The 12,905-nt window shown below is 42.0% G+C and overlaps 1 protein-coding gene across 1 annotated transcript; it reads right to left on the bottom strand.

Moving 5' to 3' along the window:
* Nucleotides 1–1,481: 1,481 nt before the first annotated feature.
* Nucleotides 1,482–6,261, bottom strand: LOC146384858 (neuronal pentraxin-1-like). Its single transcript, XM_084930274.1, has 5 exons — nucleotides 5,737–6,261; nucleotides 5,177–5,384; nucleotides 4,197–4,438; nucleotides 3,672–3,851; nucleotides 1,482–2,785 (listed from the first exon to the last, which is right to left on the bottom strand). Exons 1-5 carry the CDS (start codon nucleotides 6,166–6,168, stop codon nucleotides 2,564–2,566), a joined length of 1,284 nt encoding a protein of 427 aa, XP_084786400.1. The 5' UTR covers nucleotides 6,169–6,261; the 3' UTR covers nucleotides 1,482–2,563.
* Between the last annotated feature and the right edge of the window lie 6,644 nt (nucleotides 6,262–12,905).

Raw genomic sequence — 12,905 nt, 5'->3', positions numbered from 1 at the left:
GAGGGTTGTTTAATCATATCTATTTGCAGCCTGGTTATCAAAGTTTACATCATTAGCTAAATGTATGGAACAAAGATTCAGAAACTTCAAACTGGAAATGAGCTTGTGTTGTAACTCAAGCCCCAGATTAACAGAGTGGTTACTTACATGTGACCATATGAACATCCTGTCAAATTATAACGAAAAGCAACCAAACATAGGCTAAAGTAACACTGACTGGCTGTGTTTGGTGGAGAAATTTTGGAATATGTGGGAATATTTTTGAGGTGAAATCCCATTAGAAATCCAAAGTTATCGACTGGTTGTAGCTATTCCTGCCTGTGTTATAGGAGAACACAATCATAATACAAATGCTCCTAATGAAACGTTTCTTTTGAAACCCCAAAAGCTGTTAGCTTTATTTTAAACCAAATGTTACAGACTGAATGAGACAAACAATTTCACCCGAATCCTTCACACCCAGGAAGTGTGAAAATGCTGTGACAGAAGAATTTTTAATGCAGGTTGTAGTTTGTGCTTTAAACTATTTAATTCTGATCTTGATTGAGAGGAGTGATTTTTTTTTTCTTTTATGTGTCTTTTATTCTGGTTTTCACTTTAAAATGAAAAATAGTAAAAGATTCCACTTTAATGTGAGACTAAAAGTAATGTAAGCAACTCATGACCACTCAGAGTGGTCTGAAGAACATTCACTCCAAGGTCAAGCCAAAGATGTAATGAATAATTATTGTGGAAAACAGAATGAAAAGCCTAAAGCTGTTTTGTTTTTCTCCCTCCAATAATGTTCTTGTCAAGTTTTGGTTCATTCTTTTTAGCTTCTTTAGATTAAAATGCAGTATAATTAATCAACAAATTGTACCCCAGCAGAAATTATTCAGCACCACATGGCATGATGAATATTTAAGGCCCTGATAAGATTTCTTAATTAAGAAAATACTTGGTGAGAAACAAATACAACAGCTGCCCACACTGAAGAATATTTCTCAAATGTCTTTGAGTAAAATTCCCCAGGATGATCTACCTGTGGTTGAACAAATTGCTTTCACTGTTTGATGCTTGAGCTTCAGATTAAGTGTCTGATTTAAATTCAGGAAGCATTAACGGCGACACTGTGTCACTGGAAATAGTTGGTGCCATAATAACAGGTAATCTGAGTTAACTGACAAAGAACGTTTAAAGTTAAAAGTTTGAGTTCAGGCTGAATTTATTTGAACTGTTATGACAAGACACTTTTCCCCCCTCTGACTGCCGTAGTGCAGGCGCTGCACCTCACACCACAAATAATAAACCTGGCAATAAGGGCTTATTTTCTTATCCAGTCACCTTAATCTGCACTGCACTCCATGCAGTTTCTTTTTGTTTTCTGCTTTGTGGCCGTCACTATCGCTTCCTTTTTCACCTATCTGGTTTAAAAAAAACTCCACTTACTGTTGTTTGTTACTATAGAAATGTTCACATAAAGCCAGGAATGCACTCTGACATTAAGTATCACAATTTTATTACAAAAATTAAATTCTTCATCTCTCAGTTTTGCCATGCTTGGAGCATATAACAATACAGTAAAAAACCCAGACCCGGAGAAGATAGTAAAGCAGATTTCAACAATGCTTTCACAGCACTCTGTCATTCATGCTGTTACTATACAGTTACTGTAACATTCCTAATACAGAGTAGTACAAACACCTGCCAAAACACGTCATGTCAGATAACAAACTGTAATTAAATCACGTTTACCAGAAGAACAAGAAACTCAACCCAGCTCAGAGGGGAAAGAAAAAGAAAAAACAGAAACCAGTAAACATTGAATTTGCAACTGAAAACATACCGAATGTGCTGAATATTTGTACCAGCCCAAGGCACCCAGGCTTCTAGCAATGTTGGCAAGTTAACGACATTCTTACAGAAACACTTGAAGCGAACGATGATTACAAATCGACTTGTACCACAGTTTGACTTTGCAGTGTCCTTCAACGTACCCTCCTCTCCTGGCATTCCTCTTCATCAGTCACAGTGCAAATTCCGGAGGGGCGGGGCAAAGTGGAGGAGGAGGGAGGGTGGCAGGGAGGCATGGGAGGAAGGGAGGGGTCACGGGGAGCTGTACCGCATCAGACATCACTTTACAGCGCCAAACACTGACAAGAATTGGACGGACAGCGTAATCTCCCACTCTCCTGAAGGGGGGGGGGGGGGGGGCGGGAGAGAGTGGTTATGTAATTCCTCACTTGGATTGTGAATTGTCCAAACGTAAGGCGCAGATTGCCAGTTGCCAGTCCAAGACAAAATAAGCCAAACGAAAAGCTTAGATGTGCTTTCAACTGAATGTCCAAGAAAGAAAAAGGATAATAGCAATACTTTCTCACTGAGGTTTCCAAGATGAAATAGATTCTTTTTTTTTCCTCAAGATGAAAAGCGTTGTTTTGCAACATGGATACCTAAGAATGGTGGAAATCCCAGATTTAAGCTTACTTATAACTCAGATAGTCTCTAACAAACGTCAAATGAAGACAAGAACGACAAAAGCTCAGAAATACAGATAGGCCTTTCTTCAGCGGTGAGATGCAGTTCAGTTGGCTGAACGGCAAGGCTCGAAGGTCCATTTGGTCGCTCCGCCAAACACTTCAATGTTGCTCTCTGTCCAGGAGAACACATCGCCAGTCGATGCTTTGCTATTGCAGGTTGCCAAGTTATAGATCTCGGTGATAGAAAGTTTCTTATTCCAGATATTTAAGTTTGCCAGCTCACCAACAAAGGCTTGTGTGGCATCAAAGCCTCCTCCCAGCGTGTCCTGTGAAACAAAGGGATGTTAAGCATTTCACTTGGGGGTTTTCACAGGACAGTTGCAAGGTTATCCAGACAAGTTAAGGTTTACAAGATGAAAAAACTCGGGGCTTTAATTTGTACAAGAAACACACTCTTGTTTAAAGTGGGATCCTCTTTATGGAGGACAAAAAGTGCCAGGATCCAAAAAGAAAGAGAGAAAATTGATCAAATATAATCTTTAAAATAAATAAATGTATGCCTTTAATTTGTTATAACTAATGATAGTTTCAGTTTATTTGTTAGTTTGTTTCAGTTTACTTCAGACACTTATGTTAAATTATGCAAATAAGGGGCTGAGGGCTTGGCAAGTTTTGCCATATAGTTGATCACTGGCAGGCTCACACACACGAGAAAACTACACTAACATTAATGAATAAAATGGGAAATAAAGTTGAAAAAGGAATTAATTCAAGCTAAAGACAAAATTAAAACAAAAACAATTAAAATAGAAATATCTTTTGTCCCATTTTAGGAATTCAATTATGCCTCCTTTTCTCCAAATTCTTGTCATTTTTTTATCTTCCATACTCCTGAAAATACTTGATCCAGGTAGAAAGCCAACAATCATTTTGAAAAAACTGCAGCTAGATTTCATTTAAGAATATGATTGCAATATGGAGGATACATCTTGCTTAGTTTTCTCTGTAAAATAGATCTCAAATTATGCTTCTCTATCAAAATTCAGGCCTTGCACACTCTGGAAAGGATTAATTGACCACCTCTGCAGTGCCCCCATGGTCTCATTTCATAAATATTGCCACTTTTAATCTTTGTCCAAATTTAATCACATAATTGGTTGAGAATTATTTCCAAATAGGTGTAGGATTAAATGTCTAAAAATTAATATCCACCTGCTCTTGTCCCAGGACCAGCACACCCTCTGGTTTGATGGGGTGGTATGGCGCCAGATTTTCCCCGCTGCCCCGCTTCACTCCGTCCTGGAAGGCCTCCCACATCCCGTCACGGGTGGTCCACGTGATGCAGAGGTGATGCCATTTTCCATCGTTGATGAGGAACGGCAGTTTTGCAACCTGGAGCAAAGACATTTCGTGAGTTCTTTTGTTCAATATGTCTTCCACACTTTGGTAGGACAGACTCGGCACATCGTGTTGCCTTCTTGCTGAATCATTTCCCCCATATCACATATCTCCTCCTCTTCTATAAAAAGGTTGCTTCTGTTTCAAACAGCACCTATTTTAACTCAGCCTCCTGTTGTGTTACAGAGAAGGTGTCAGGTTACCCTGACTTATCCAAGCAGAAAGTATTGCAGCTTTCCCCAACTGTAAATTACTATTTTGATGTGTTACATACACTTCCTGCAAAGGTGAGAAACGTGTGAATTCACTTTGCTTCCAGGATAATAGCTTTTTCATTACCTTGTCATTGATGAGAATCTCCATGGGGTTGTTCCCCCACTCAATCAGCACCAGTTCATTGGCCTGTCCTGGAACTGCATAGGAGAAGGGGGTGCCCACCCCAGGCGAAGCATTGGACTTGATCCACAGACACACAGTGAAGGAGTACATCTCAGGAAGGCTCTTCTTTGCTTTGGCGTACATATAGTTGGTTCTCAGGGGGAAAGTGATCTGGAACTTATCTGTTGGCCGGGTGTCTTTGCCTGTTGATGAGGTTACTGTTAGTTAAAGCACTAGTAGTGAGCATTTTATTCATAAGTCTAGAGATAAATTACAGGAAAGCTGAACATCCATACGCCTACATACATTTTGTAAAACTATGGTACATGACAGAGTCTGTTTCTTTATGAGGAGTGTCTTTGAAAAGCAAAAGAAGCTGAGGTGCTGACTGTAGTTTCATACAATCTTTCCCATCATGGTTCTTTGCACCATTGCGATCCCGTGATATTTTGTGTAAGATGGCTCTGTCTCCTCCCTCTCATTCGGTCTAACATACGCACGCGCGTTTGCACGTGTTGGAATTTGAACCGACCGTGGATATTTGCTCCAAAACGCGCCGGTGCGAGGCGCGCGACGCAAAGTTTCACTAATCCCCTTTGCAGAGGCTCATATACAAGCTGGATATTCAGATTCGTTGAAAAACAAAAACTCAGCGAAGCAAAAGTACAAACAGAGCCTGAGATATGCAAAGCAATGCAGCTCCCCTCACCACCTTCTCATATCTGTGCGCAATGTGATGGTTGCGGTAAAAAGGTTTCACATTGCCGCTGCTACCTGTTTGGGGTGGGGAGTTTTCTAAGGGATGTTACGTCCTTGAGCGTGAAACACAATTAAATTGCATCTAATCAGCTTTTAAATTGCCGTGGTTCGTTTTAATGCCGTGAAAGCAACACGGGGTCGAGCAGCTTTAAAGTCCCGTGCCCGTTGAAATCCAAACGCACCTTTCTCCAGGTCTGTTATCCGGTGGTGCAGAGAGGTGAGCGTGGACTCCACTCTGTTCCGCTGCTCGGTGTCATTCCTCGATCCAGATTTGGTCTCCTCTAACGTGTTGACCCGGGACAGAACTTGCTTCTCCATGTCATCTATCTTGTTTTGCAGCAGGTCTTTCAGGCTGTTTGCTTGCACGGTGTTATTCCCCCGGCTGTACTGCTGCATCGGACAGAATGAGACAGAGAGGGGGTTAAAGAAGTGACAGGGAAGACTTCATTTTCTTTAAAGTCCCTAGAAGCTGTTTACTCTACTCACTGCCAAGCGCAAAGCTTTATCTTAAACGTGCTATTCGCTTGATTTTATAGGCTGCGGAACATTTCACTTTACACGGAGCTTCTCTCCAACAAACAGATAAATATGTTAGAAAACACATGTGGCCCCAAGTACAAGCTGCAGAAAGCCGCAGCAACACACAATCAACGAGTTAAAGAATATTATACTTTAATCTAATTAACTATGGAGGCTATTTAATTAACTTTTGACCTTGTCGGCACTCGCTCTGCTTTCCTACCTCTAGGTTCTCCAGTCTCTGTTTGAGCGTCTGTAAAGTCTGTCCCAGCTGGGCCAGAGTATCCGTAGTGCCCCGAGATACATCCCCCATCGTGTTCTTCGACCCCGGCCGCCGACCGCCAGGTCCTGCGGCCGCAGGGAGGCTCTGGCTCTCGCAGCGGCTCAACTTGGACGTTAGTTCCCTGATTGTCTCCTTTTGGTTCACAATGGTCTCCTTTTGCTGCAGCACCGTCTCCCGCAGCTGTATGATAGTGCTCTTCAGGTCTTCCGCCGGGCCGCTGTTTTGCATCGTAGCTGTGCACAAGTCCATATCCTTGGGCACTGACGTGCAAATAAACTGCGTCTGTCCGAAGTCTTGCGCGAGGCTCTCCACAACAACCAGGCAGGAAAGTAGAAAAAGTTTCCACGAGAATCCCTCCATGGTTCCAGTCATGCGTCAGGGATTGAGTGTGAGAGAGAGTGGTGTCTCCGAGATTTCAGCACCACGGAGCTGTCCACTGAAGCTGTGAGACTCGCGCTGCTGTGTGCGGCTTATATAGCGGACAAACCAGCGCAGATTCACTGCATCACTGAGGGGAGGCAGCGGGTTCTGCCAAGCCCACAGAGTCCAGCCCCTTATTTAAGGTCGTATTCACTCTGTCCTACCACTTACAGTGGCAGAGAGTGCGTGTACACCACAAAGTGAGATGAGATCGGGGAAGAAGAAGAGGAGGGGATGCAAAACGTTTCACGTGAAGTCTCAATCACTTGTCTTCAGTCTACTGCTAACAAACCTTTAGAATAATGTAACGTTAAACAAAGGGTAAAACCAGTCTCCAGTTTTCTGTCATGGTCGTGATTTGATCTTAAATTGAAATGATTGAAATAACAGAAACATTATTTTCACTATTTTAACCGTTTATTGAATAAAAAATGTATGAAGTGATGATACGTAATGTGTAAATATCTCTGACTCTCGAAACCTTGTTCATTAACATTTATAGTTTCTGGGCACGTAAGAATATACATAAACAGGTGACAGTATATTAATTAATAGTAGAAACATAACATAGGAAACAAAAAAACACAACACTCAGTCAAATATAATTTCTGATCCGTTTTTAATGCCTTTATTTGAGATAAAGGAATCTTTTTTCTGGAAAGTTAAGCTATTCCACATTTTTGACCAAATATCATTTTTACTTTACTTTAGAGCTTAATAAGATTTTAGTATCAAATTTTGCATTTCATTTACTTATATAACCGAGGATGTTTTTATTGAACAATATATTATTTTCCTTTTAAAGCCTTAAGTTTAATTTTGAGTGATCTCATTTTATTTTAATTATCACATTCTTTCTTAACTGTGACATCAAAGTTAAAGATTATTGAATTTTGTTAAACTGCAGAGAAATTAAAAGGCTGAGCTGAGCTGTTAAAGACACATCTCCACTCACTTCAGCACCCTGTGCACCATACAACTGTCTGCGCTTCACGCTCATCCAATGCGAGTTCGTGAATGCGAAATTATCAGTCCACCTTAAATGAAAACAGCTCCCCATCCTTCAGAAAAGTCTGTCCCACGGTTAGAGACCCCACCACAACCTTTCATTTTCTCACCCGCCCTCTCTCCCTCCCTCTCTCCCAGTCTGTCTTTTTGGCATGGGCGCTGGCGTTGTAAAACCGACTCCACCGGTGTCCGGAAATGTACTCCACGGTGCAGGTTCTTCAGTGACTTTAAAGTATAACAGCCTTGTTCACATCCCCAAACAACACGCTGTCAGAGTGTACTTTCCTTTTTGTTCACTGTAACAAAGTGTGCACCGCAGCAGCCACTCGAAGCCTGACAGAGAGGCGCTTTGGGCTCGTCTGATGTGATGGTAGCAGTTATGTTAAATCTCACCACTACAAGAGCGGAGGCGCTAAAAGGAAAGTCAAATGTTTCCAAATAATTAATCAGACTGTTGCGTAACCACCCCCGCGGCTCTCACACAAAAAAAATAAGATGCACAGCTAGCAACACTTAGCACAGATCATGTTGCGATACCAAATCGCCAGTGATACGTGCAGGGTGAGGATGAGGTTTTAAAAAAGCAATCACGTGCATCCGGGACTTTCCACTTTGGCATTAGAAAATTAAATTATATTTATGCAACACAAGCAGGTTTGTTCTCATGTTTGAAACGAATTTGCCTCTTCACACCAAGTGTGGAGGGCTGAACTGAAGTAATGAATGCATACAAAGATAGAGTACTGTGCACAAATCTGGAGCCACTCCCCGTGTCTTTAAGGGAGACAGACTTTAAGGGAGCCAGACTTACCTATAACTTTTAAAGTGGTCTTGAGCAAGTTGTCACCCATTTTCACTCCAGTCCTTTTACTTAATCACTTTCAGAGGATAATTGTCTTTGTTAAACTACTTGATACTTAACTGACCTACGACTCATTCAAATAGGAAAAATCATAAAGAAAAAAAAGCTCAAGCAAACACCTGACACAGGACCTAAGAGATGTATCTGGATCTGCAGATGGTCAAGCAACATAAGAAATGGCCTCAGTGGAAGGATGGCTGTCCAGAGGCCATTCTAAGAGACAGGTAAAAAGGAGAAAATGCTGAGGTATGTCCAATTACACACAAGATGGAACAGAAATCTGTGGGAACAAGTCTGATGGAGGAATGAATTGAAATGTAATTTTTTTTGGTTCAAAGCAGCATCAATATTTACAGAAGATGTTGGGAGAGACGAACAACAGTGAGTGTCTAAGATCACGTGTTAAACATGGTGCAGGTTCTGTCTTAATTTGGGGCTGTATTTCAAACAGTAGTTTGGGGGTTTTGTCAAATTGGATGGAATTATAAACACAAAAAAGTACCATCAGACTCTGATCTGCCATGCAATACCGTCTGAAAAGCTTCATTTTCCAGCATGACAATGATCCCAAACACAATGCCAATGAAATAAAAGCATTTCTGGATGGAAAAAACCAGAATGGGAACACTTATCAGTCATGATTTCACGTGGATAGATAGATTGAATTCTGGCAGTTTGGTCGTTCAGAAAAAAAAAAAACTACTGAAACCAAGCACACTGAAAGAAGAAAAAGTTATGTGCATCGACCGAGGTTAGTATGTGTAAAGACACAGAGGCGAGTTTAACCTTTGTTATCACAATTATTATCAACTATAGGCTCTCCTTAATTTGTATTTTAAGTGAAACTCGGGGTCTTGATGACATTTTTTATTAAATAAAAGGATCATCGTTAAATTGGAAGCTCACTATTTTGAAACTATCGTGTGAGTAAAAACAAGCCCAGTCTCGCACGTGAACGCCCCTCACTGCCTTTTCCCACATCTCGTTAGAACACCGGGTCACAGCCATCGACTAACTAAACAAGAGTCCAAACGCACAAGTCGCAGGTTTTCTTCCAACCCGCCTGCTCCGACACAAATATCCGCTCCGTCTCTGTCGCATCGGTGTAGTTGAGCTCTGCGTAAAACGCGGAAACGAATGAACGCTCCGAACGGTTTTTTAAGCAGCCTTTAATTTGAACTCTGCTGCATTTCAAGAGGTTTTTTCAGACTTTTATATGACGCCGCGGCAGCCGCCGGCTAAGGTGGGATGAAAATTGACCCAACAGTCCCCTTTAATTTGTTTAATTATCGATCCAACGCGTTGTAATCAGCAAGGTGCCAAGCTGAAGGAGAGAAAGAGCAGATATAACAAATGGTTAATGGCAGGGTCTAATTGCTGAGTTGCAGGACAAGCAGAGTAACAAATTCTCCTTATCTCAGCACATGCACATTAAAGACCGAGCGCTTATTAGCGCTCAGAGTGAGAGCGGCTGCGGATCAACAAGTAATGCCTCATTCGGCCACCAGCAGCGATGCAGTGCTTGTTTACCAAATGAGAGCAAATTGAGCAGCTTTAAAAGCTCTTGATTTGCAAGAGTTAATGTTAATGACGCTGCTTCTTCCCACTGTACTGCGAGGTTACACTATAAGGGACGACTGCTTATCACAATTATCTATTCAGTATTCATCTCCTGTCCCACGCATTAAACCATTCTGCAGCACCATATGTTCAGCTATGATTCCCCCCATCCTCGCTGTGTGCCTGCCACTTACTCTGCTGCAACTCCCATAAAACTGATTTAACTAGCTGTCCAGTTAGCTTTTCATTGAGCTTACCAAAACCTAGGAAACTGTAGCACGTGGAATTCGTTTTTTCTGTTACTTTATACTTCCTGAAAGTGAAGCATTTAGATGGAACTTGATATTTCACAGCTAGATTTACATCTTTTCTTCAGTTTTTGAAGATGAGTTTTGACCCATTCTTCCTGGCAGCTTGCTCTGAGCACAAGGTCAGATGTGGCAGTGCATGAGCCAGCAGACCAAGCTGGACTCCAGGGGCCGGTATGGAAAAGGGCTGAAATCCATAATGATCAGTCTCTCAGGTTCACTGAATAATGCAAAGCTTTATAATAGAACCCACTCTCTAATGGTAGAGATAAATAAGGACCATTTTGCACACTGGCAGGCAAAACGCCTGCTTATTTATCCAGCATCTGCAATAGCAAAACAGAGAGAAGACGTAGGGAGGGTGGCATGAGGGTGGGTGTGGTAGTGCAGCATAAGCAAAACAAGAGGGCAAGAAGGGGGGTTCACGTTGGTGCAATCTGAGTGTGTTGGGTATGATTTGTCTGTCACCTCTGTGCCACATCTGAGCACTGTTTGTACTGCTTCTCTTTGTTCAAAATTCTCATTTCACAGCTAGGAGGAAGTGTATTTTCAGTTGCAAATCTATTAACTTTCCTCCTTTGTTTGCTCTGTCCAGGTTCCCAAAATAAACTTTGTTTTTCCCCTCCATGTGCACACTCCACTTCAGCTCTATGATCTACTTCTTATAACATTGTTTTATTGACGTTCGCCCACACCGGAGGGTCGTTCAGTAACTTACGCCTCTCTTACTAAAACCCAAAGTGACATAAACAAATACCGGTGGCACAAGGCGTTCCACTGGGCTCTGAGCTAATCTCATCATAATTCTCCAAAGCCTGCACATTAACGCTCTCGCTATGACAGTGCTGTTCATCAAGCTGCTTGCGTTGGCCTCGTTGGACTTGCTCCAGAAACAACATTTTACCCCATTAGGCCTTTACCTCGACAAGACTGAGGCCAAAATAGGAGGGAGGGGATGTTTAGTCTTCAGCATAAGACAGACTGAAATGATGGTCCTGTTTTTATTTTTAGAAAATAGGTTGGGAAGAGGGCGATGTTTCAGGTGCTAGATGAGTTTGTGTTTCCAGTGTTATATTGGGCAGAGGGATTTTAAAGCGCGTGCTTAAGACAAACTACAACAAGAGCAAAAACAAAGTGTCTTGATAGGGTGTTGGAACCGCCCGTGCAGGCAGAACAGCTTCACTGCCCTCTATGCTTTATTAACTGTCCAAATCTCTAGAATAAAAATCTCTAAAATTGGACTTCTACACTAACCACAGTTTTGAACCGTGATGAACATCATGTTCAAGCAAGTGCACATGGCAGCAGGACAACCGAGGTCACAGATCTATGATTGATTTTGTAATCTTATCAGCAGACCTGGAGTCATATGTTGTAGACACTTTGGTAAAGACAGGAGCAGGGCTGGAGGACAAGGTCAAGGGTGGATGCTGCACAAATTTGTCTGGTAGAAGTCCTAGTGTGTAAGATCTTTAATTCCCATCTCAGACAGCAGAAACAGGGAGCATGGGTGCTGGTTCCACCATTTGCAAACTTTTTTTTTAAAATGTCATCAGGACGCTACAGCACAGAGCAAACACCATTGCCACAGACACAGCTGTCAGGGAAACAAAAGAACATCATATCAAGAAGGCCTTGAGTAAATGTTGTTATCAAAGCTGGACATTTATCGAAGCTGGGAAGGCACCAGGAGAGAAGGACAACTGCTGCCTAACCGAAAACCCTCAGTGATCCCTTATTTGTTAACAGTAACGCATTTTCTCTAAACACAGAGTCTCTGTGGCATTTAAACCCCAAAACACGCTGCGCCAAAAATTGGTCCACCCTGAGGATCGGGTCCCCCAACACAAAAAGAGTAATAAAGTGTACGCTGTTAAGTGCCAGGAGGATTGCCATGATTTATACATCGGGGAACCCAAACGACCTTTGACTAAGCGGATGGCACAACACAGAAGAGCTAACTCGTCAGGCCAGGACTCTGCAGTCTATTTACACCTACAGGCCAGTGGACACTCTTTCAGTATTGGGGATGTACACATCCTGGACAGGGAGGAACGCTGGTTTGAACGAGGAGTCAAGGAGAAAATTTACATCAAAGGGGAAAGACCATCTCTGATTTGAGGAGGTGAATGGTACTCACAGCCACTGATCAGTGGTCATGATCATTTGCATATTAATGATCATGAAACTGACCTCACAGCCCATTGTTAGTCAGCTGTGCTAGTTTCAGTCATTATGCAAATGTACTGTTGATGTACAGTTGGGGAAACCTGCAGTCAGCTGAGACTGAAGAAATCTATCTCCCCCTGAAAAGCCACATCCAGATGAACAGAATCAACTTTTGGGACAAAAATTATAGTTCAATAAAATTGTCAAGGGACAGAATGGATGGAGTTTTTTCATCGATATCTCAACATCTTGTTTACATCCACATGTGCACATTTTTCCTAAAAAAAGATTCAATAAGAGTTTCAAAACAGCACCAAAATGAAGAGTATGTACGAGGGAGGCTTGCACCTTTATTACGGCTCACTGTATTTCCCCTCACAGAGGTCACCTTTTCTCTGCTTTTTAAAATCTTACAACTCCAAAACTCACATGCTTTTAAATCTAACCCACTTTCAAGTGTACGGTGGCATCATCCGGGTAGAAATAAAAATTAAGCCTTCTAAAATTTTACACAGTGCCATAATGGAGCAACAGTTCTCACAGCCTTAAAGACAAGCTGAAGCACTTAGTGTTTAGTGGCAGAGCAAGGACATCACTCTGTGGGAGCAGGTGTGTTTTAGGACTCAATAACATCGTGAAGATGAAACCCTGTAAAGCAGAAGGGTTTGAAGTGGAAGTGAGTAATAGGGAGAGCGAGCTCTCTGCACATCCCCTCTCAATTATATCAAGTGACCAAAGTATCTCCTTGTAAACTACAACATTTTCTGCCCTAGCCTTCCTTT

This window comes from Perissodus microlepis, chromosome 6 (assembly GCF_051167445.1).
Source record: "Perissodus microlepis isolate ML-2025 ecotype Zambia chromosome 6, ASM5116744v1, whole genome shotgun sequence".
NCBI lineage: Eukaryota > Metazoa > Chordata > Actinopteri > Cichliformes > Cichlidae > Perissodus > Perissodus microlepis.
The sequence above is the reverse complement of the archived record's forward strand: the minus strand, read 5'-3'. Positions and strand labels throughout refer to the sequence as shown.

Excerpts from the sequence above, each read along its gene's own strand:
- LOC146384858 (XM_084930274.1), bottom strand. The coding sequence starts at position 6,168 with ATGACTGGAACCATGGAGGGATTCTCGTGGAAACTTTTTCTACTTTCC. Across the intron at positions 5,385-5,736 it reads AGAGACTGGAGAACCTAGAG|CAGTACAGCCGGGGGAATAA; the intron begins GTAGGAAAGCAG and ends TGTCCGATGCAG. Across the intron at positions 2,786-3,671 it reads TGGTCCTGGGACAAGAGCAG|GACACGCTGGGAGGAGGCTT; the intron begins GTGGATATTAAT and ends TTTGTTTCACAG.